Source organism: Bos grunniens, chromosome X (assembly GCF_055505025.1).
Source record: "Bos grunniens cultivar Pamir isolate PY7600 chromosome X, Bosgru_T2T1.0, whole genome shotgun sequence".
Classification (NCBI taxonomy): Eukaryota; Metazoa; Chordata; class Mammalia; order Artiodactyla; family Bovidae; genus Bos; species Bos grunniens.
Genome location: NC_141194.1, coordinates 18,457,646 through 18,473,729, shown reverse-complemented (window position 1 = coordinate 18,473,729; position 16,084 = coordinate 18,457,646). Strand labels below are relative to the sequence as shown.

Here is a 16,084-nt window from a genome sequence, read left to right as displayed (position 1 = left end):
CACAAATTACTTTATCATCATTATCACTATGATTACTGGCATTCTCTGGCATATGCTACTCTTGCTACTGATTTGGGAGCTTGGAGAAATTTAATAAACACTCAGAGAATATCTGAGAGGTCATCTATGTGACTTGGACATAAATGGTAGTGAAGAAAAAATGTCTTTCTCCATAAGTAGACATGGGGTTAAGCTCCATCTTGCTTTATAAATTCAGATTATTTTCCTACTGCTTAAATTTCATTTAATGCTTAAGAACAAGTTAACAAGATTTTAAAAAGTGATCAAACAAATGAAATTAATGCAAGGTGTGTACTGAGTCTCTACCAGTGAGAATATAGGCCATTATAGCAATGTTCTGAGGGTCTACCACAATAAAACCCACCTGTGTAGTGAAGGTGCAGCGGATGTCCTACATATAACATATCAATTTGAGGTGGGTGTTTCACTTTTATTAAGCGCGTATGAGTTTCCAAAGAAGGTATTATACAGAAACTTGAACTTGAGCTTTTCTTACAGTCTTTATTGGTTCTACAAACTTGGGTGGCTTCAACTGCTTTCCGGGCAGGTAGACATGTATGCTAGGGACAGAACATCAATTAGTCCATACTAAAAATGATTCATTAACAAGCAAAACACCAAGTTAAATTCTTTCAATATTTTTCATGTCACCAACCATATTAGGAATGAAGTTCAATAAAGGAAATGCCATTCATGTATATCTACTATAAATTAGATTCAATTATTCTACTCTGGCCAAATAAGATATTATTATTATAAATGTTTTAAAGATTCTCAGATGAAATATGACATGTGAAATGTAGAGATCTTAATAAAATGGTATAAACCAAACGGGCAATGTTTTCAAGGATTCCATTTTAGTTCTACATGATTATATAATTATATCAGGCAATCAAGACTGTTTCAAGGACAACTTACCAAACGCTTATTAAAATTATTTCTATAGGAAAAGCAAACATCTGTAAGGCTGTGATTGTTACAGCATTCAGTCGAACCGTCTAGCCGTTTGTACGCTTAAAGAGAAATGGTTTATTAAAATCTGTTATTAAAAGAAGTACACAATGCACAGAAGTACATTTGCTTCCAAGACAAAAAGAATTAAGTAAAATGCATATGAACTCAGAAACAACTGTATAACTGACAGTCCAGACTGTTGGCTACTTGCTGCAGAGTTTGATTTTACATTACAAAAAGAGATACATCCAATTTGAATCAAGAAGCAGCAATGACCACAGCTTAGTTGTCTTCACATAAACTTACCCACTCATAAAGCTGGAGTTCCAGGGTCTCAGTAGGTTTTGCAGTAACTCCAGCCGGTCAAGCACAAATACTTAATGAGCTACTTTTAGATGACCTAATGCTGTTGATCCAGTATCACTATAGAACTCCTGCACTGTGGTGTTAGCAGAGTGAGCAAGAGGAGCCTAAGAGACTCTCATCCTGAAGGACATCTCTATCACATCAAATATCTATTCCATCTCCAGGCTTATCTTCAGGTTTTCCCTACAGAAGCGGGGCAGTCCAAATTGACCACACAGATGTGCACATATTTGCCCGCATACTAGTAACCCAGTTATTCTTGGAAGGCAATGGAAAAAGGGCAACCATTCCCATTAATCATTTATTTTTTCAAGTTCTTTGGTAGGCTGCTTCACTGTATCTAGGGGAGAATAAGGAAGTTAAATCACTCATACAGCTGGGACAGAATTTTTTTTCCTATCCATTTATTTTGGAAGGTTTCCTGCATTCAGCACATCAAACTTGTAGAGCAAAACTGATGTGTGGCAAGGGCCAATTAAGGGCTCCCCAGGTGGTTCAGTGGTAAAGAATTTGCCTGCAATGCAGGAGATGTGGGTTCGATCCCGTGGGGTTGGGATGATCCCCTGGAGAAGAAAATGGCAACCCACTTCAGTATTCTTGGCTGGAGAATCCCATGGACAGAGAAGCCTGGTGGCCTACAGTCCATTGGGTCACAAAGAGTCAGACATGACATAGCAACTAAACAACCACGAGGACCAATTAAACTCAGATTTTTATGTACATACGACCATACTCAGATATGCTGAAGAAGAGAGAGTAATGTTATGCCTGATTTCCAATACTACAAAAAGCTTTCCTATTAACAAGAGTGTCTTCAGGAGTACTAGCATGAAAATGGTTGTTGATATGCAATTTGACTTTATAAGGATTTTTTATTTCAGGCAAAGATTTTTTGTTTTTAAATCTTTCTTTTCTAGATTATTTGATTAGATTGGATCTCCTTAAACATGAATTGTTGCCAACACCAAGAGCAAAACACAGGTGAAGTAAACTAACAGATGCACCAATTTCTCCTCTGCAATGGCTGGCTGTGCGGGTGGTTTTGCTTTGTCTTCTTACCATAACTGAATGGGTATTTAAATTCTGGGTGATGAGTAATATATAAAATATGAAAGCAAACTATGAGCATCTAATGGCACAAACTCGTGCCTATAATCACTCATCAGCCCTAATGGTAAACTCTAAGGTAAAAAGGTGTTTAGAATTAAAAAAAGAAATCAATCCAGGCAAAAGTCCTCAGTATGCTCTCTAATCAGTTGCCAAGTCACACCAATATTTACCTCATTATTCTTCTCTTTATCTATTCCCACTAAAGGGTAGACTTCAATTCTTTCTCACTTGACCCATTTGAAGAGAATTTTAATGCAACTATTTTACCACCTACTTCATTTATAAACTTGTCCTAGATACTGAATGCTTCAGATTAACCTTCCAATGTAAAACTCTGAGAATGTAGCTCTTCTATTTAATAATTTAAATTTTCAAAGACCCTGCATTGCTTCCAAATAAAGTCTAAACTTCATAGCCTAAAACAAAGAATTCTACTTTTTTTTTTTGATCACCTTATCTCATACTCTTCTCTTGCTGAACCAAATCATTAGCAGTTCCCTGATCTGTGGTGCCAAGATTAATTTATAACAGTCTCTTGAAATTAAACTCACTGTTGAGGACCAGCTTAAGAGTTGCTGCTATGAAACCTGTCCTCATCTTTTCAGTCAAGACCAAATGCCATCAACTCTCACAACTCCCAATATCTCTCATCATTCTTTATATTTAACCTTGTACTGTAATGTGCACATGGTCTATTTCTTTGACTAGACTGTAAGGTCTATGAAGGAAAGGTTTCTCAGTATTTTATGTAAGGTGGACAGCTCAATATGCACTGAATACATAGATGATGTTCTATACTACTTGCCTTTGTATCAGTAATGATTTTTAAAAATTTACCTCTGATGCTTGATACTTAGCTTTTCATGGAGGAGTGTCAGCAATAGAGAATTGAAAGTCAATAATTTGATATCACTGTTGATATGGCATGTCTAATAACAAGCTTAAAGGGGCCAAGCAAGTATCAAATATATTAAGTGGATAGTATGTGGAAAAAATTGGAAATGGTGGGGACTGTGATGAATTAGAGAATACATATCCTGTTCTAAGTAGGGTAAGCAGCCGGGCCACTTCACTTGGGACTGAGGGTCAAGAGATGATCCATTTTATTTCAAGAGAAATACAAAGTCTGGACTTTCATGAGAAACTTCTTTCTTTTTTTGGCTGGGCTTCAAGGCATGTGAGATCTTAGTTCCCTGACCAGGGATTGAACCCATGCCCCCTGCAGTGGTAGTGTGGAGTCTTAACCACTGGACTGCCAAGGAAGTCAAATCATACACATTTGCCAAGGCTGGATTTGGCCCCTACAGTATCACTAATATGTGACCTCTGGGTTAAGGCTTCTTCTTATGGTGATTAATCCAATCAAAACACAAATCAATGGCTGTGGCTGCCCTGACAAGATGAAGTACCTCCTGAAATATGGAATTTTCCATTTAAAGAGTTTAATAGTTTGTTATCATGTGAGAAGTAAACTGTGACATATCTGTTTATTAATTTAAAAAATATAAATGTTTAAAAATATTTTTTATTTTACAATCTTTTCTACTGGGTCACATTAAAGGACAAGTCACTTAATTTTTGTGACTCAATTCTTAACCTATACGACAGGGATGCCAAAGGTAATTTTCACATTACTATACTGCTATCAACATGAGGGGCCTTCCAGGTGGCTTAGTGGTAAAAAATCTGCTTGCCAAGCAGGAGACATGGGTTCGATCCCTGGGTTGGGAAGATCCCCTGGAGAAGGAAATGGCAACCCACTCCAGTATTCTTGTCTGGGAACTCCCATGGACAGAAGAGCCTGGCAGGTTATACTCCATGGGGTCGCAAAGAGTCAAACACCACTGAGCATGCACACACACATCAACACGAGAGACTTATTCAATTCTACATTGGAAGGCACATTCAAGACTGCAGTGGGGGGACTTCCTTGGTGGTCCAGTGGTTAAGATTCCGTGCTTCCGTTGTGGGCGGCTCAGGTTCAATCCCTGACTGGGGAACTAAGATTCCATAAGCCATGCAGCGCCCGCCCCCCCACCCCCGCCAAAAAAAAAAAAGAGAGAGAGAATGCAATGGGAAGTCCCAGAAGCTTTCTTGGCTTCAATTTAACTCTAGGAGATTAGAATTGTCCCTTACATCTCCCCAGATGGGGAAACAACTAGGAAAATTAAGTCCAGATTAGTTTCACAATTCCACTACAGGGAGAACCTGTATATTTTGAATGTACCCTAAGATACTTGTAGATATAGTCTAGTCTTCAAAGGATGGTCTAAACCAGAGGTTATTTTGGAATAAGGTTGGAAGGAAGAAACTTTTCCAGTCTATAGTTAACAGTCTTCACTACTTTCTACATCACTAAAATGAACTGAACAATTTTCTTACCCTAGTTTAATAAATATTTAACTGTAACTAGAGTTCCAATATAGGCAGGCAAACCTATTTATTCTTAGTTTTATAGTAGAATTTATACCAGCACCACCTAGTAAAAAACAGTTAAAAAAATTATAAACACACATACACACACTCTCTCTTTTCAATGGATAAGAGCAAAGAAACCTTGACCCTACCTTGATACTCACAATGGGAGAACATATACTTTTTCTCCGAACATGAGAGATTTGGGCATAAAAACAATCTGGGTACTCAAATTGTATGGAAAAGATTTCCAGAGTTTTCCTTACATTATCTTAAACCAGGTCAGGAATGGTCTTTTCTCACTTCAGTTAAAGATGCATAATATAGGACAACACTCCCTTTGCCAGGCAGTTATACGTATATGCCCTCACCTCCTCTGAACAGGAATATAGGTTATTCAAAGAGGCTGCAGGAGTCTGGGCTCATAGATTAATTTTAGGTAGTAGTTGCCTTTAGTATTCAATCTCACGCTTTTTAAAAATGCAGCTCAAATGCTGGACTTAGTAGCCTTTCTTACTCAAGACAACACTTACAAAAAAGAAAAAATGAACTTAGCTTTAGGCATATATGAAGAGTGTCCCCTCAAACTAAAGAAAGAGAATGTAAGCTACTTGTTAGAAAATAGTCCAAAGGGACTTCCCCGGTGGTCCAGTGGTGAAGACTCTGTGCTTCTACTGTAGACAGTGCGGGTACAACTCCCGCTTGTGGAACTAACATGCCATACAGTGAGGCCAAAAATATGTCCCCCAAAAGAACCAAACTAGTTCTTGTCTGTAACTTTTAGTTCCATTCAAATGGAACTAATGGCATATGGATACATGGCAATCCTAAATTAAGCAGAGGTTTGAACATGAATTGGAGAAGGCAATGGCACCCCACTCCAGTACTCTTGCCTGGAAAATCCCACGGACAGAAGAGCCTGGAAGGCTGCAGTCCATGGGGTCGCTGAGGGTTGGACACGACTGAGCGACTTCACTTTCACTTTTCACTTTCATGCATTGGAGAAGGCAATGGCAACCCACTCCAGTACTATTGCCTGGAAAATCCCATGGATGGAGCCGCCTGGTAGTCTGAGTCCATGGGGTCGCTGAGGGTCGGACACAACTGAGGGACTTCACTTTCACTTTGAATATGAATAGGGGAAAAGTTTGTTCTGTTCTGACTCAGAATGAAAGAAGAGATCTATTCTAGGTACAAAGATCTCCAAGCCCTCACCCAGTGTCCTTTCTGGGGCTTCCTGGAAAGGCCATTCAATCTCTAAGGAGTGTATGGGACAAGCTCATTAGGCTTACTCCATGCACCAAGGGCAGATGTAGAATAAAACCAGCCTTGGCTCTGTTGATGCCGCTCCTAGGTTAGCAGGTTAATGTTTAAAAATAAAAAAGGAAAGGATCGACCAAAGAAAAACAGAAGGTCCCAACAATTTCATAAAATGAATGGTCATTTCATGTAGGTTAACCACGTTTTTAAAAATTTGCCAGAAATCCACCTGTTAACATTTAAAGGAGAACATTTAGTATGCTTAATATCTTAGGGAATAGCTTTAAAAATCTAATAATACACCTAGGAAAGTCAGGGTATGAAGTAAGGCCAGAAATGATTGGCTGGGACAGCTTATGGGCTCTTTCAGGGTCAGATCTTTTCCAAGTGGCTTTACTGTTTTGAAGTGGTATAAATTCTTAAAATTTTAATTGTGCATACCTAATTTTATTCTAAATTGAGTATCAATTACTTTTGGAATATAGGTTATCTTATATTACCATATTTGGCTATATTTATGCTCTCAATTATAATGTATGGTAACAAATGTACCTAGATACATGTAAAACAATATCAATCCATAGCTTTCTAAAAGTCCATAGCTCCAGGGGTCAAACCTGTCATTTAAATTAATCTAGTATATTATTTTAAGTTATATTTACAGTCATTAAGATTTCTACAATCTGGCTAAGTATAGGCACTCCATTAAAAAATGATTAAATGAAGGTACAGGTTTATCAGATACAGTCACAATATAAAATCAACAAGTATCCTAATACAGTCACTTCTAAGGAGATGAAATATATACTGAAGAACTATTATTTGGGGATTGATTTTTTTTTTTATTAGTGTGGGAGTGTGGTAAGAGTAATACCTGCTTTGGGTTTTTAAGTAAATACCTCCAAAATGTAGCATAGGATCCATAATAGTGAAATACTCAAAAAATTAATAAGGAAAGAACTCTGGAGTATTTCAAGAAAAATTTCACTTCCATTCTGTCTGCCAGGAAAAGACTAACTATAAACATTGAAACACAGATATCCTAAATAAAACGATTCTATTGGAGAGAAATTTTATTTGATAACAATGTCATTTTGGCTTTGGTAATTCAATACTAGTTATACCAAATTTAGACAAACTTGAGGAAAATGATAAAGGACTTAAGTATGAAATAATGGATTCTTCTCTTACAGAAGAAGATACTGTGGATTACATACCCATTTGAAAAGATGCAATACATGGAAAAACATGAGATGCAATTTGAAGTACTGAGTGCTACCTAGGTATTTTTGCCCTTGTCAAAAATGGATGCTGAGTCTAATCAAGTCTCTAGACCTAACTACCTCCTATAGGAAATGTGGGGGATACTTGAACATGTTAATGATAAATTTGACAAAACAAATGACTCAGTTTCTTTAACAAATGATTTTTTTTAAAGTGTCAGAGGGAATTGTTATAACTTAAAAGACATACCATCCAACCGAAACCAACTGTAAAAAAGAAAAAAAAAACAGGGAAGAGTGAATACCAATTAGATATTAGGAATTATTGTTAATTTTGTTAGGTGTAATAATAGTACTGTGGTCATGTCTAAAAGGTCATCATCTATTAAAGATATGCTAAGGTTTATGAATGAAATCACAGGATACCTGGAATGTGCTTTCAAATATTTCCTTTAAAGGTGGACAGGCTGGATGAAAAAATTGGCAAAGTGTTGATAATTGCTGAAGCTGGGAGAAGGATGCATGAGGTTTCATTTATATTACTCTCCCTCTTTCTTTTTGCCCTCACAGCAAGACATGCAGGATCTTGGTTTCCCCAACAGGGATTGAACCCACATCCTCAGCAGTGAAAGCATGGAGTCCTAACCACTGGACCTCCAGGGAATTCCCTATACTACTTTCTTAACATTTATTTATGTGTGAAAAGTTTTTGCAATAAAAAGAGCTCTTAAAAATGGGTAGAGGGACTTGGTGTTTCAGTGGCTAAGAGTCCAAGCTCCCAATGAAGGGGTCCCGAGTTCAATCTCTGGTGGGGAAACTAGATCCCACATGCTCCAACTGAGTTTGCATGCAGCAACTAAAGATATTGTGTGCCACAACTAAGACCCAGTGTGCCAAACAAATAAAAATTAATCTTAAATAATAGGTTATACATGGAAGATTACATATGAAAAAAAATTTAAACCAGTTCTTACTACTTTGCCACTTTGCACATGGCACTTTAATAAAATTATTTTTAATAATTAATCATATTTCTTAACCCCAGTAGATATGTAAAAGTACTCAAGCATTTCTTGATTTAAAAATGTGAGTATAATTTGTGCTTTCCAACACTTTCAATGATTTGGATCCCCAGGGTTTTGTATTAAGAGTTGGGAGACCGATTTTCCAGAGATGGAAGAGCTAAAAATACATTTGGCAGCTTCTGAAAGTAAACTTGCTTCACCCTGTTGCCTATTAGACAGAACAACAGATCTGACTTCAGGAAGTATTTTTGGACATCAAGATGATTTTCTCTGGACACCTGCCACATGAAAAAACCATATCCCAAATAGCTTTGGACATGCCACCATCCACATAGCACAAGGGTATTTAATTACTGAAATTTAGTTAATTGGTTATGTTTGAGCTTGAATGCTGACTAAACACAAGTGTTATCTAAATGCTGAATTAGATCCTAGAGTTCTGAAAATCAAAGATGAAATTCGTTAGAAGTTCAACAACAAAATATAATAGACAAAACATACATATTATTATCTAATTTACCAAGAAGGATGTTTACTCGTTTAGGCCTATTATTACTTTACTGATTTGTTTTAAGGAAGTTAGAACAAAATAAATCTACACACATAATCTAAGAATTAATGAATGGCAAGGACTACTGCTTGCAGTCCTAAATTATATCATACTGAGAAAATATACATACCTCTAACTGGGAAGCTTAACTGCTGCAAAGTTGATGCACTTATACAGTAACCAATTTGGGGCTCATAGGTGATGGTATCCAGACATTCATTCCAGTCTTGTACATTGGTAACAGGACAATCCTGTAGATGGGTGACAAGGTCTCCCACAAAAAGGCCTCTGGGTCCAATTGCAGGTGAGTCCTTGGTAAGAGGGCAGAACCAAATCAGAAAATGTGTGAAGACAAGCTATGATTAATCTGAGCAAATAATAAAGACACTGAATTAAGTAGAAAGTTTTGAATAATGCAAAAACAATCCAGCTTTGAATCCATGATGCATAGTCCTAGAAAAATAACAAAATAAAACCCAACAATTATACTTTTCGTACTTGACTAAGATTTTGAATTTTTTGCAACTGAAAAAACAAACAAACCTCACTCACCAACAGTTAAGATTAAAATGACAGTTTTTCCCAAGCTGCTAATTAAAATTTTTTTGTGAAAGTGGTTGCCAGAATGCCTTCATTTTCCTATATCACCAAGGGAGAAAATGATAAGACAAGACCTTATCTAAACAGTCCCAAATATGCAGACAATACTGTCAGCATAGTGAGTATATCAGTATGTGAGTCAGTTGCTCACAAACGTAATTTTTCTCTTCCCAAAGTGTGAAGAGATGACTTGATACCATCATAGTAGTCTAAGGGAGTGAAAGACAGAGTTGAAGACATTAATAACTTAAAACTCCCATGAAATGTTCTGGCTGGCTAGCTTAGGTTTCATCTTTCTTACTTTTCAGGAGTAAAGACATTTGACTCAAAAGCACAATTATGAAACAAACAGTAAAGGTAAATGATGCATTTTATCAACAAATTACAGGTAGAAAATCTTGATATCATTCTTGTAACTCAGAACAGAAACAATTTTCAGTATTTTAAAAGAGCCAGTGTGTTTCACAAAACTATTTCTTCGAAAGGATTACCGTAATTTCTTTAGGAAAAACTGAACATTCTGTGCATGAGAGGAATTTGAATAAAAGTTCCTGACATAAAATGCTAAGTGTTACTTCACAAAATCTGGTGGAATACCCCAGACAACTTATCATTTACCTCAGCAACTTCAGTGATAAGCACCCCAACTCCAGTGTAGTAAAACGGCAAGAGAATTACAGGAAGGAGAATAAGAGCTAAAATACCCAGGAGTGCAAGGATGAAATTATGCCAGATACCTGAAAAGAGGGAACAAAAAGAGTAAGTTCAACCAGGGGCAGGGTAGTTGTATTTCATTACACCTAGGCATTCTGATATATTAGGAAAGTCACCAGAAGCAGCTGTGAGGCAGATAGATCAATTTATTAGTACAGAAGACATGTTCAGTTATAAGCTTCTTTAATTTCAAATACTGAAATCTAAAATGACTATGTTAATTCAACACTAGGAAGACCACATGCTAATACGATTTAACACTGTTAGAGTCTACATTCTCTCTCAATATATATACATTTATTACCTATGTAAAGGGGTGTGTATGTGCATATACTGAATAGAGTATCTTCTACTTACCATAGCTTTTTTTCAGAAAATGTTATGTATTCATTTAAACATACTTGTGATCTTTGAAAGGAACTTTAGAGCTATCAAATAAAAGTTATGATGCAGTAAAAAACATTCTTGCTGAACTGGGGTATGTATCTTACATCAAGACTATAAACTATCTCCACCATCTCTATAGAGATCGGAGAATTGAGTGTTGTGCTGGAGCCTGCTCCTACCAGCTTGCCACAGCTGACGGGGCCTCTTTAACCAATTCCTCCACTAGGAGGCACCACTTGGTGCCTTCGAATTGGCCGTGGTGGGAGTATTTATACTACAGACATGAGCAAATGCTGGTTTATCAGAGGTTTCCACCCTTCCCTCCGGGGCTTCCCTGGTGGCTCAGACGGTGAAGCGTCTGCCCGCAGTGCGAGAGACCCTGGTTCGATTCCTGGGTCGGGAAGATCCCCTGGAGAAAGAAATGGCGATCCACTCCAGCACTCTTGCCTTGAAAGTCCCATGGACGGAGGAGCCTGACAGGCTACAGTCCATGGGGTTGCAAAAGTCGGACACGACTGAGCGACTTCACTTTCCACCCTTTCCTTTGGGCTATATGCTAAACATTCACTAGCATACCACCGTGTAACAGCCCCTCCCATACCAATCCTCGCTCTCTAGTACAGTTTTTCTTATGGGGCAGGGTGGAGGAAATATCAGCTCTCTGGGCAGTGTGATTCTTAGGTGTGCAGGTCTTGCCCCTTACAATACAGGATATATATCATATATATGTCACCGAGACAACCAACCAACGTCCCCCACCCCACACATTCCAAACATCCCTAGGAGGCTGACAGCACCAGTGTCCTGTAATGATAGAAATGTAACTTAAAGATATCGCCCAGATCTAAGGGGACTGTGGCCATATGACTGTACTTCAGCAAAAGGATGCGAGCAGAGGTGATGGGAATTGTCTTACTGGTTGGAATGTAGCTATAATGGAGCTAAACTTGAGTGTACGACACAGAAGCTGCACACGGGAAATCGTAAAGCTAAGATAGAAAGCGCTTCAGTCCTCCAGATCATAGAATTACCATTATCAGCATTGAACTACTTACATCTCTAATGTTTTATGAGTGTTTAAGTCACTGTTATTTTTAGGTATTACAGCAGCCAGATTTCTAGCTAATAATATATGTTTCATGTACATTTCAAGATGTTCCTCTAGCCCAAGACATAATTGGGTAAACAATCCTTTCTGTTTTATACACAGACATGTTTTAAAAACATCAATGAAAAAAAATTAAAAAAATAAATAAATAAAAACACCAATGGTATCAAGCTATTTATCTGAAACTGTGTTTTGCTTTTTCATTTATATACTTTTGACTTTTCCCTTATCTGCACATTCATATCTAACCTATTCCTTATATCCACTACAGAGTAATCTATTTTTTAAAAAACATATTGACTTATTAATAAGGTTCCCTACTAATGATCACTTAGGCTATCTTAACTTTTTCACACAGTGTTGCAACAACTTTGCTCATGATGTTATGCATCTGATTAAGATCACATCTCTGAAGGTATGGACAATTATACAAAAATGGAATTGTTGGGTCAAAAATATATGCATTAAAGTTAACCTCCAAGTCTGCATTATATTCTTATAATTGTCATGTTTCCCCACCCTCTAAACAACACTGGATGCTATCATAATTTTAGACTGTTATCTGCCAGGTGAAAAGTAAAATCTTTGTTTTGATTTCTATTTCTTTAAATATGAATGAGTTCGTACATTTTTCATGGTTATTAAATGGTTATATTGTTGTTTGAGAATTGCTTACTTTTATCCATTGTCAGTTTGCATTTTTTGAATTTTTAAAAAAATGAATTGATATGTATTATTATTTGTAATACATACATTGAGGAATTTGGTCTTCTATATGAGGTATTTTGATCATTTCCTCCAGTTTGTTTGGCTAGGTTTATAGTTTTGCCTATGCATATATTTTAAATTTTGGTGTGGTCAAATGGCTCATTTATTCCCAGTTCAAGATTGTAGAAGATCTGTGTTCTTTTGTATTGCTTTCATAGATCACTTAAAAAACAAAATTAAGACCAAACAAACAAACAAAACCCTCTGATTCTTTGACCCACTGGAATTTACCCTAGTGAAACTAATTTAGGAATACAGCTATTCCACCCCTCCCACCACCCCACACCCTGTTGCTAGTCCCACAATTTCACAAAAATCCATCCCCACTGATTAGATTTGCCACCACTACCATGTGCTATATTCAGCTTTCTCCTCACGATGGTACAGTCCAACAGAACTCCCTAAATGTTGTACCCTACCTCTTCTTTATCAGGATGACCCCACCATACAACCCTGGCTCTTCTCATCCAAGCAACACTCAGAGGGGCACATAGCAGCACTGATTCTTTGACCCTCTGGGGAGCCTCCTATCTCTTTTCAGGGATGCAGCTGGTACCAGACCACCCTGCTAGATTTCAGATTTCCAGTGATGGCTAAGTTGCAATGTGGGTACCTTTATTTCCTTTGTTTAAACAACCTCTTGTTCATTAATGATTTGCTTTTCAGTGCACCAAATGAATTTTTGTTACCGTTTTTGCTTTCTCTGGAGCCAGGTTTCTCAACAGTGGCACTACTGGCACTTTGGGCCAGATAATTCTTTGTTGTAGGGGACTGACCTGTGCGTTGTAAAATGTTTAGTAGCAACCCTGGCCTCTACCCACCCACCAGATGCCACTAGCACCCTCCCCATTTTCTCTATTTTCTAGCTACAATACTTATAAAGACAAGTTTTTTTCTTTAGAACAGGTATTTTTATTTTTTGCTTTGTCTATTATAAAGGATTTACACACCAAATGGTAAAAGAGTCATTACGTACACAATGTATTCCACAGCTGAGCACCATTCCCTAACTGAACAGGCAAAGAAAGGACTAAACAACAGTACCTGGCAGTATTTGGGGAGCGGGGGGAGTAAAAAGACTAAAACAGGTTTAAACTGACTACTACAACTTACCTAATATTCAAAACTACTAATTCAATGCAGTTAAAACACTGTTATGTAACATTCATTAATGTCAAAGAATACAACCAAAATTAAGATAGCAAACAAAACCTATATAAGTTTTTTTCGGAGAAGGCAATGGCACCCCACTCCAGTACTCTTGCCTGGAAAATCCCATGGATGGAGGAGCCTGGTAGGCTGCAGTCCATGGGGTGGCGAAGAGTCAGACACCACCGAGCGACTTCGCTTTCATTTTTCACTTTCAGGCATTGGAGAAGGATATGGCAACCCACTTTCTTGCCTGGAGAATCCCAGGGACGGGGGAGCCTGGTGGGCTGCCGTCTATGGGGTCGCACAGAGTCGGACACGACTGAAGCGACTTAGCAGCAGCAGCAGTTTACTCATTTGAAGAAAACCTGCAAGCAAAGTTATCTACTTCCAGAAAAACTATACACAGAACTACTAAGCATATTCTTTTTTTTTTAGTACTAAACATATTCTTAAAAAATATAAACATGAACATTTAGAAAATACAGAACTTCAAAAATTCAAACAATAGGCAAAACTTCATTTTAAAGTAATGTGAAAAGTCCCATTTTTATCACAGTTGGATAAAGAACAGTCTTTTCTTTTTTTAAAGAACAGTCTTTTGATGTGAGATCCACGAGCAAGCATTACAAAATCCTATTTTTCAAGTGGTTTTACAGAACAAGACAAAACTACAGAACAAGACAGAACTTCTTAACAATGTTATATGAAGAATTACTTTTTTTTTCTTTTCTTTTTTTGTCCTTTTTTTTTAACCTTTTAATTTTATTTTTACTAAATCTATCAAAACTTAACCCTTAGATATACTGGAGTCAGTCACAAAATTCTTTTCTAGAAACAGTCTACGAAAGAGAGGCATATTCATTTTCAATTACACAACTGGAAGACACTTTCCGAGCCTGAGAAGAGTCTTCCCTTCTTTTTACTTGCTATTTTTATTCTTAGTATGTGTTAAGATATGAGATTTCAGGTTAGTTGACTGAGAAAACCTTCTATTACAGCAACTGAAAGGGCACACGTAGGGCCTATCTCCGGTATGGATTCGCACGTGGGTGCGCAGGTTGAAATCTAGGGAAAAGCGTTTTCCGCAGCCTTCAAAGGTGCACTGAAATGGCTTCTCTCCGGTATGCACCAGTTGATGACGTTTCAATTTTGAGCCTTCAACAAAAGCTTTGCCACATTCTGCACAGACATGAACTCTGGGACCATGGGTGTGCATATGTTTTTTCAAAGCAGCTCTATCCCTGAACATCTTCAAGCAGCCTGTGTGAGGGCAAGCTACTGTTCTCGGCACATCATCTTTAGTATTTTTAGGTTTCATTTTAGCAAATTCGGCCAGTTGTTTGGGATCTGAGAGATCAATACCAGGAGTTCCCTCAGGAGGCAGTTTTTTACCCGTCAAGTACTCTGAATAATCAGGAACTGAGTTCTCAGTCTGTCCAGCCTCAGGGTCTTTCTTATTGGTTGCGGACCACATGGTGACAGAGAACTGACCCTCTAGGGTTTGGATCTCGACCTGCTTCTGCTCCCACTTCTTAGGGCCTCCCTCGGAGCTGCTTCCCACCGTCGCCTCACTGCCCGGGTAACCCTTCTTACCGTCGGGTTTCTGGCCGCGGCCGCTGGGCTTCCTGCTGAAGTTGCAGGCTGAGGAAGACGTGGAGCCTGACAGAGGAGCCAAGGTCTGCTCAAAGTAGCTGTCGTCGAGGCCTGGGATGAAAGTCTGGTCACTGGCCTGAAGGCTTTCGGTTTGGCAGCAGGTCACAACCTCCTCCCGCGTCTGCACCATGACCATTTCTTGGTCACGGTCCCCTTGGGCTGGACTGCTTGTAAAAAGAGGCTGCAGCGCAATCAGAGGTGGATAGTGGTGGCCACCATGGAACCAATTGCCGGTGACATCCTTGTATTCCATGATTGCCTCCGTCCCCATGGTCTCCACAGAGACGGTCTCCTCACAGACGGTCTCCTCACAGACGGTCTCCTCATAGACGGCCTCCTCACAGACGGTCTCCTCATAGACGGTCTCCTCACAGACGGTCTCCTTACAGACGGTCTCCTCACAGACGGTCTCCTCGTAGAGGCTCTCCTCAGTGACGGGCGCCAGCTGCACCTGCTGCAGCCCCACGATCTCTGGATACAACTCCAGGTCCTCTGTGACATAGAATGACTCGTGGGAGTCCATGGCTGAGGGCTCTTCAGAGGCTACTAATCAGCGGACTGGTGACCAAAAGGCCGCGGAAAAAAAAGCCGAAAGGAGAAAACCTCGTGCTTTGCAAGAAAGTGCGCGCGGTTGCAGAGCACGACGCGGACGAGGCGCAAGTGCTCCTGGGTTGGCAGCGCGCATGCGCTTTGGGGAACCTTGCGCATGCGCTTTGGGGCACCTTGCACATGCGCTTCTAAGCTGAGGCGCCCCACAGTTGTACGTGCCCACAGTCCA

At 38.8% G+C, this 16,084-nt stretch overlaps 1 protein-coding gene across 11 annotated transcripts in view; it reads right to left on the bottom strand.

Annotated features, from left to right (window-relative positions):
• Nucleotides 1-16,084, bottom strand: part of MBTPS2 (membrane bound transcription factor peptidase, site 2) — a 46,818-nt gene that overhangs the window by 9,801 nt on the left and 20,933 nt on the right. For 4 of the 11 annotated variants that reach the window (XR_015158773.1, XR_015158774.1, XM_086387253.1 and 1 more), the window contains 4 exons: nucleotides 10,143-10,261; nucleotides 9,055-9,235; nucleotides 940-1,034; nucleotides 386-581 (listed from right to left, as the gene is read on the bottom strand). Coding sequence is in view for 9 of the 11 variants with exons in the window: in XM_086387253.1 (XP_086243379.1) it covers nucleotides 386-581; nucleotides 940-1,034; nucleotides 9,055-9,235; nucleotides 10,143-10,261 (591 nt within the window). In the remaining 2 variants the exon portion in view is untranslated. Of the gene's footprint in view, nucleotides 1-385; nucleotides 582-939; nucleotides 1,035-9,054; nucleotides 9,236-10,142; nucleotides 10,262-13,389; nucleotides 15,865-16,084 lie in introns of those variants that run through there. The other 7 variants (XM_086387257.1, XM_086387256.1, XM_086387258.1 and 4 more) reach the window with 4 other exon arrangements.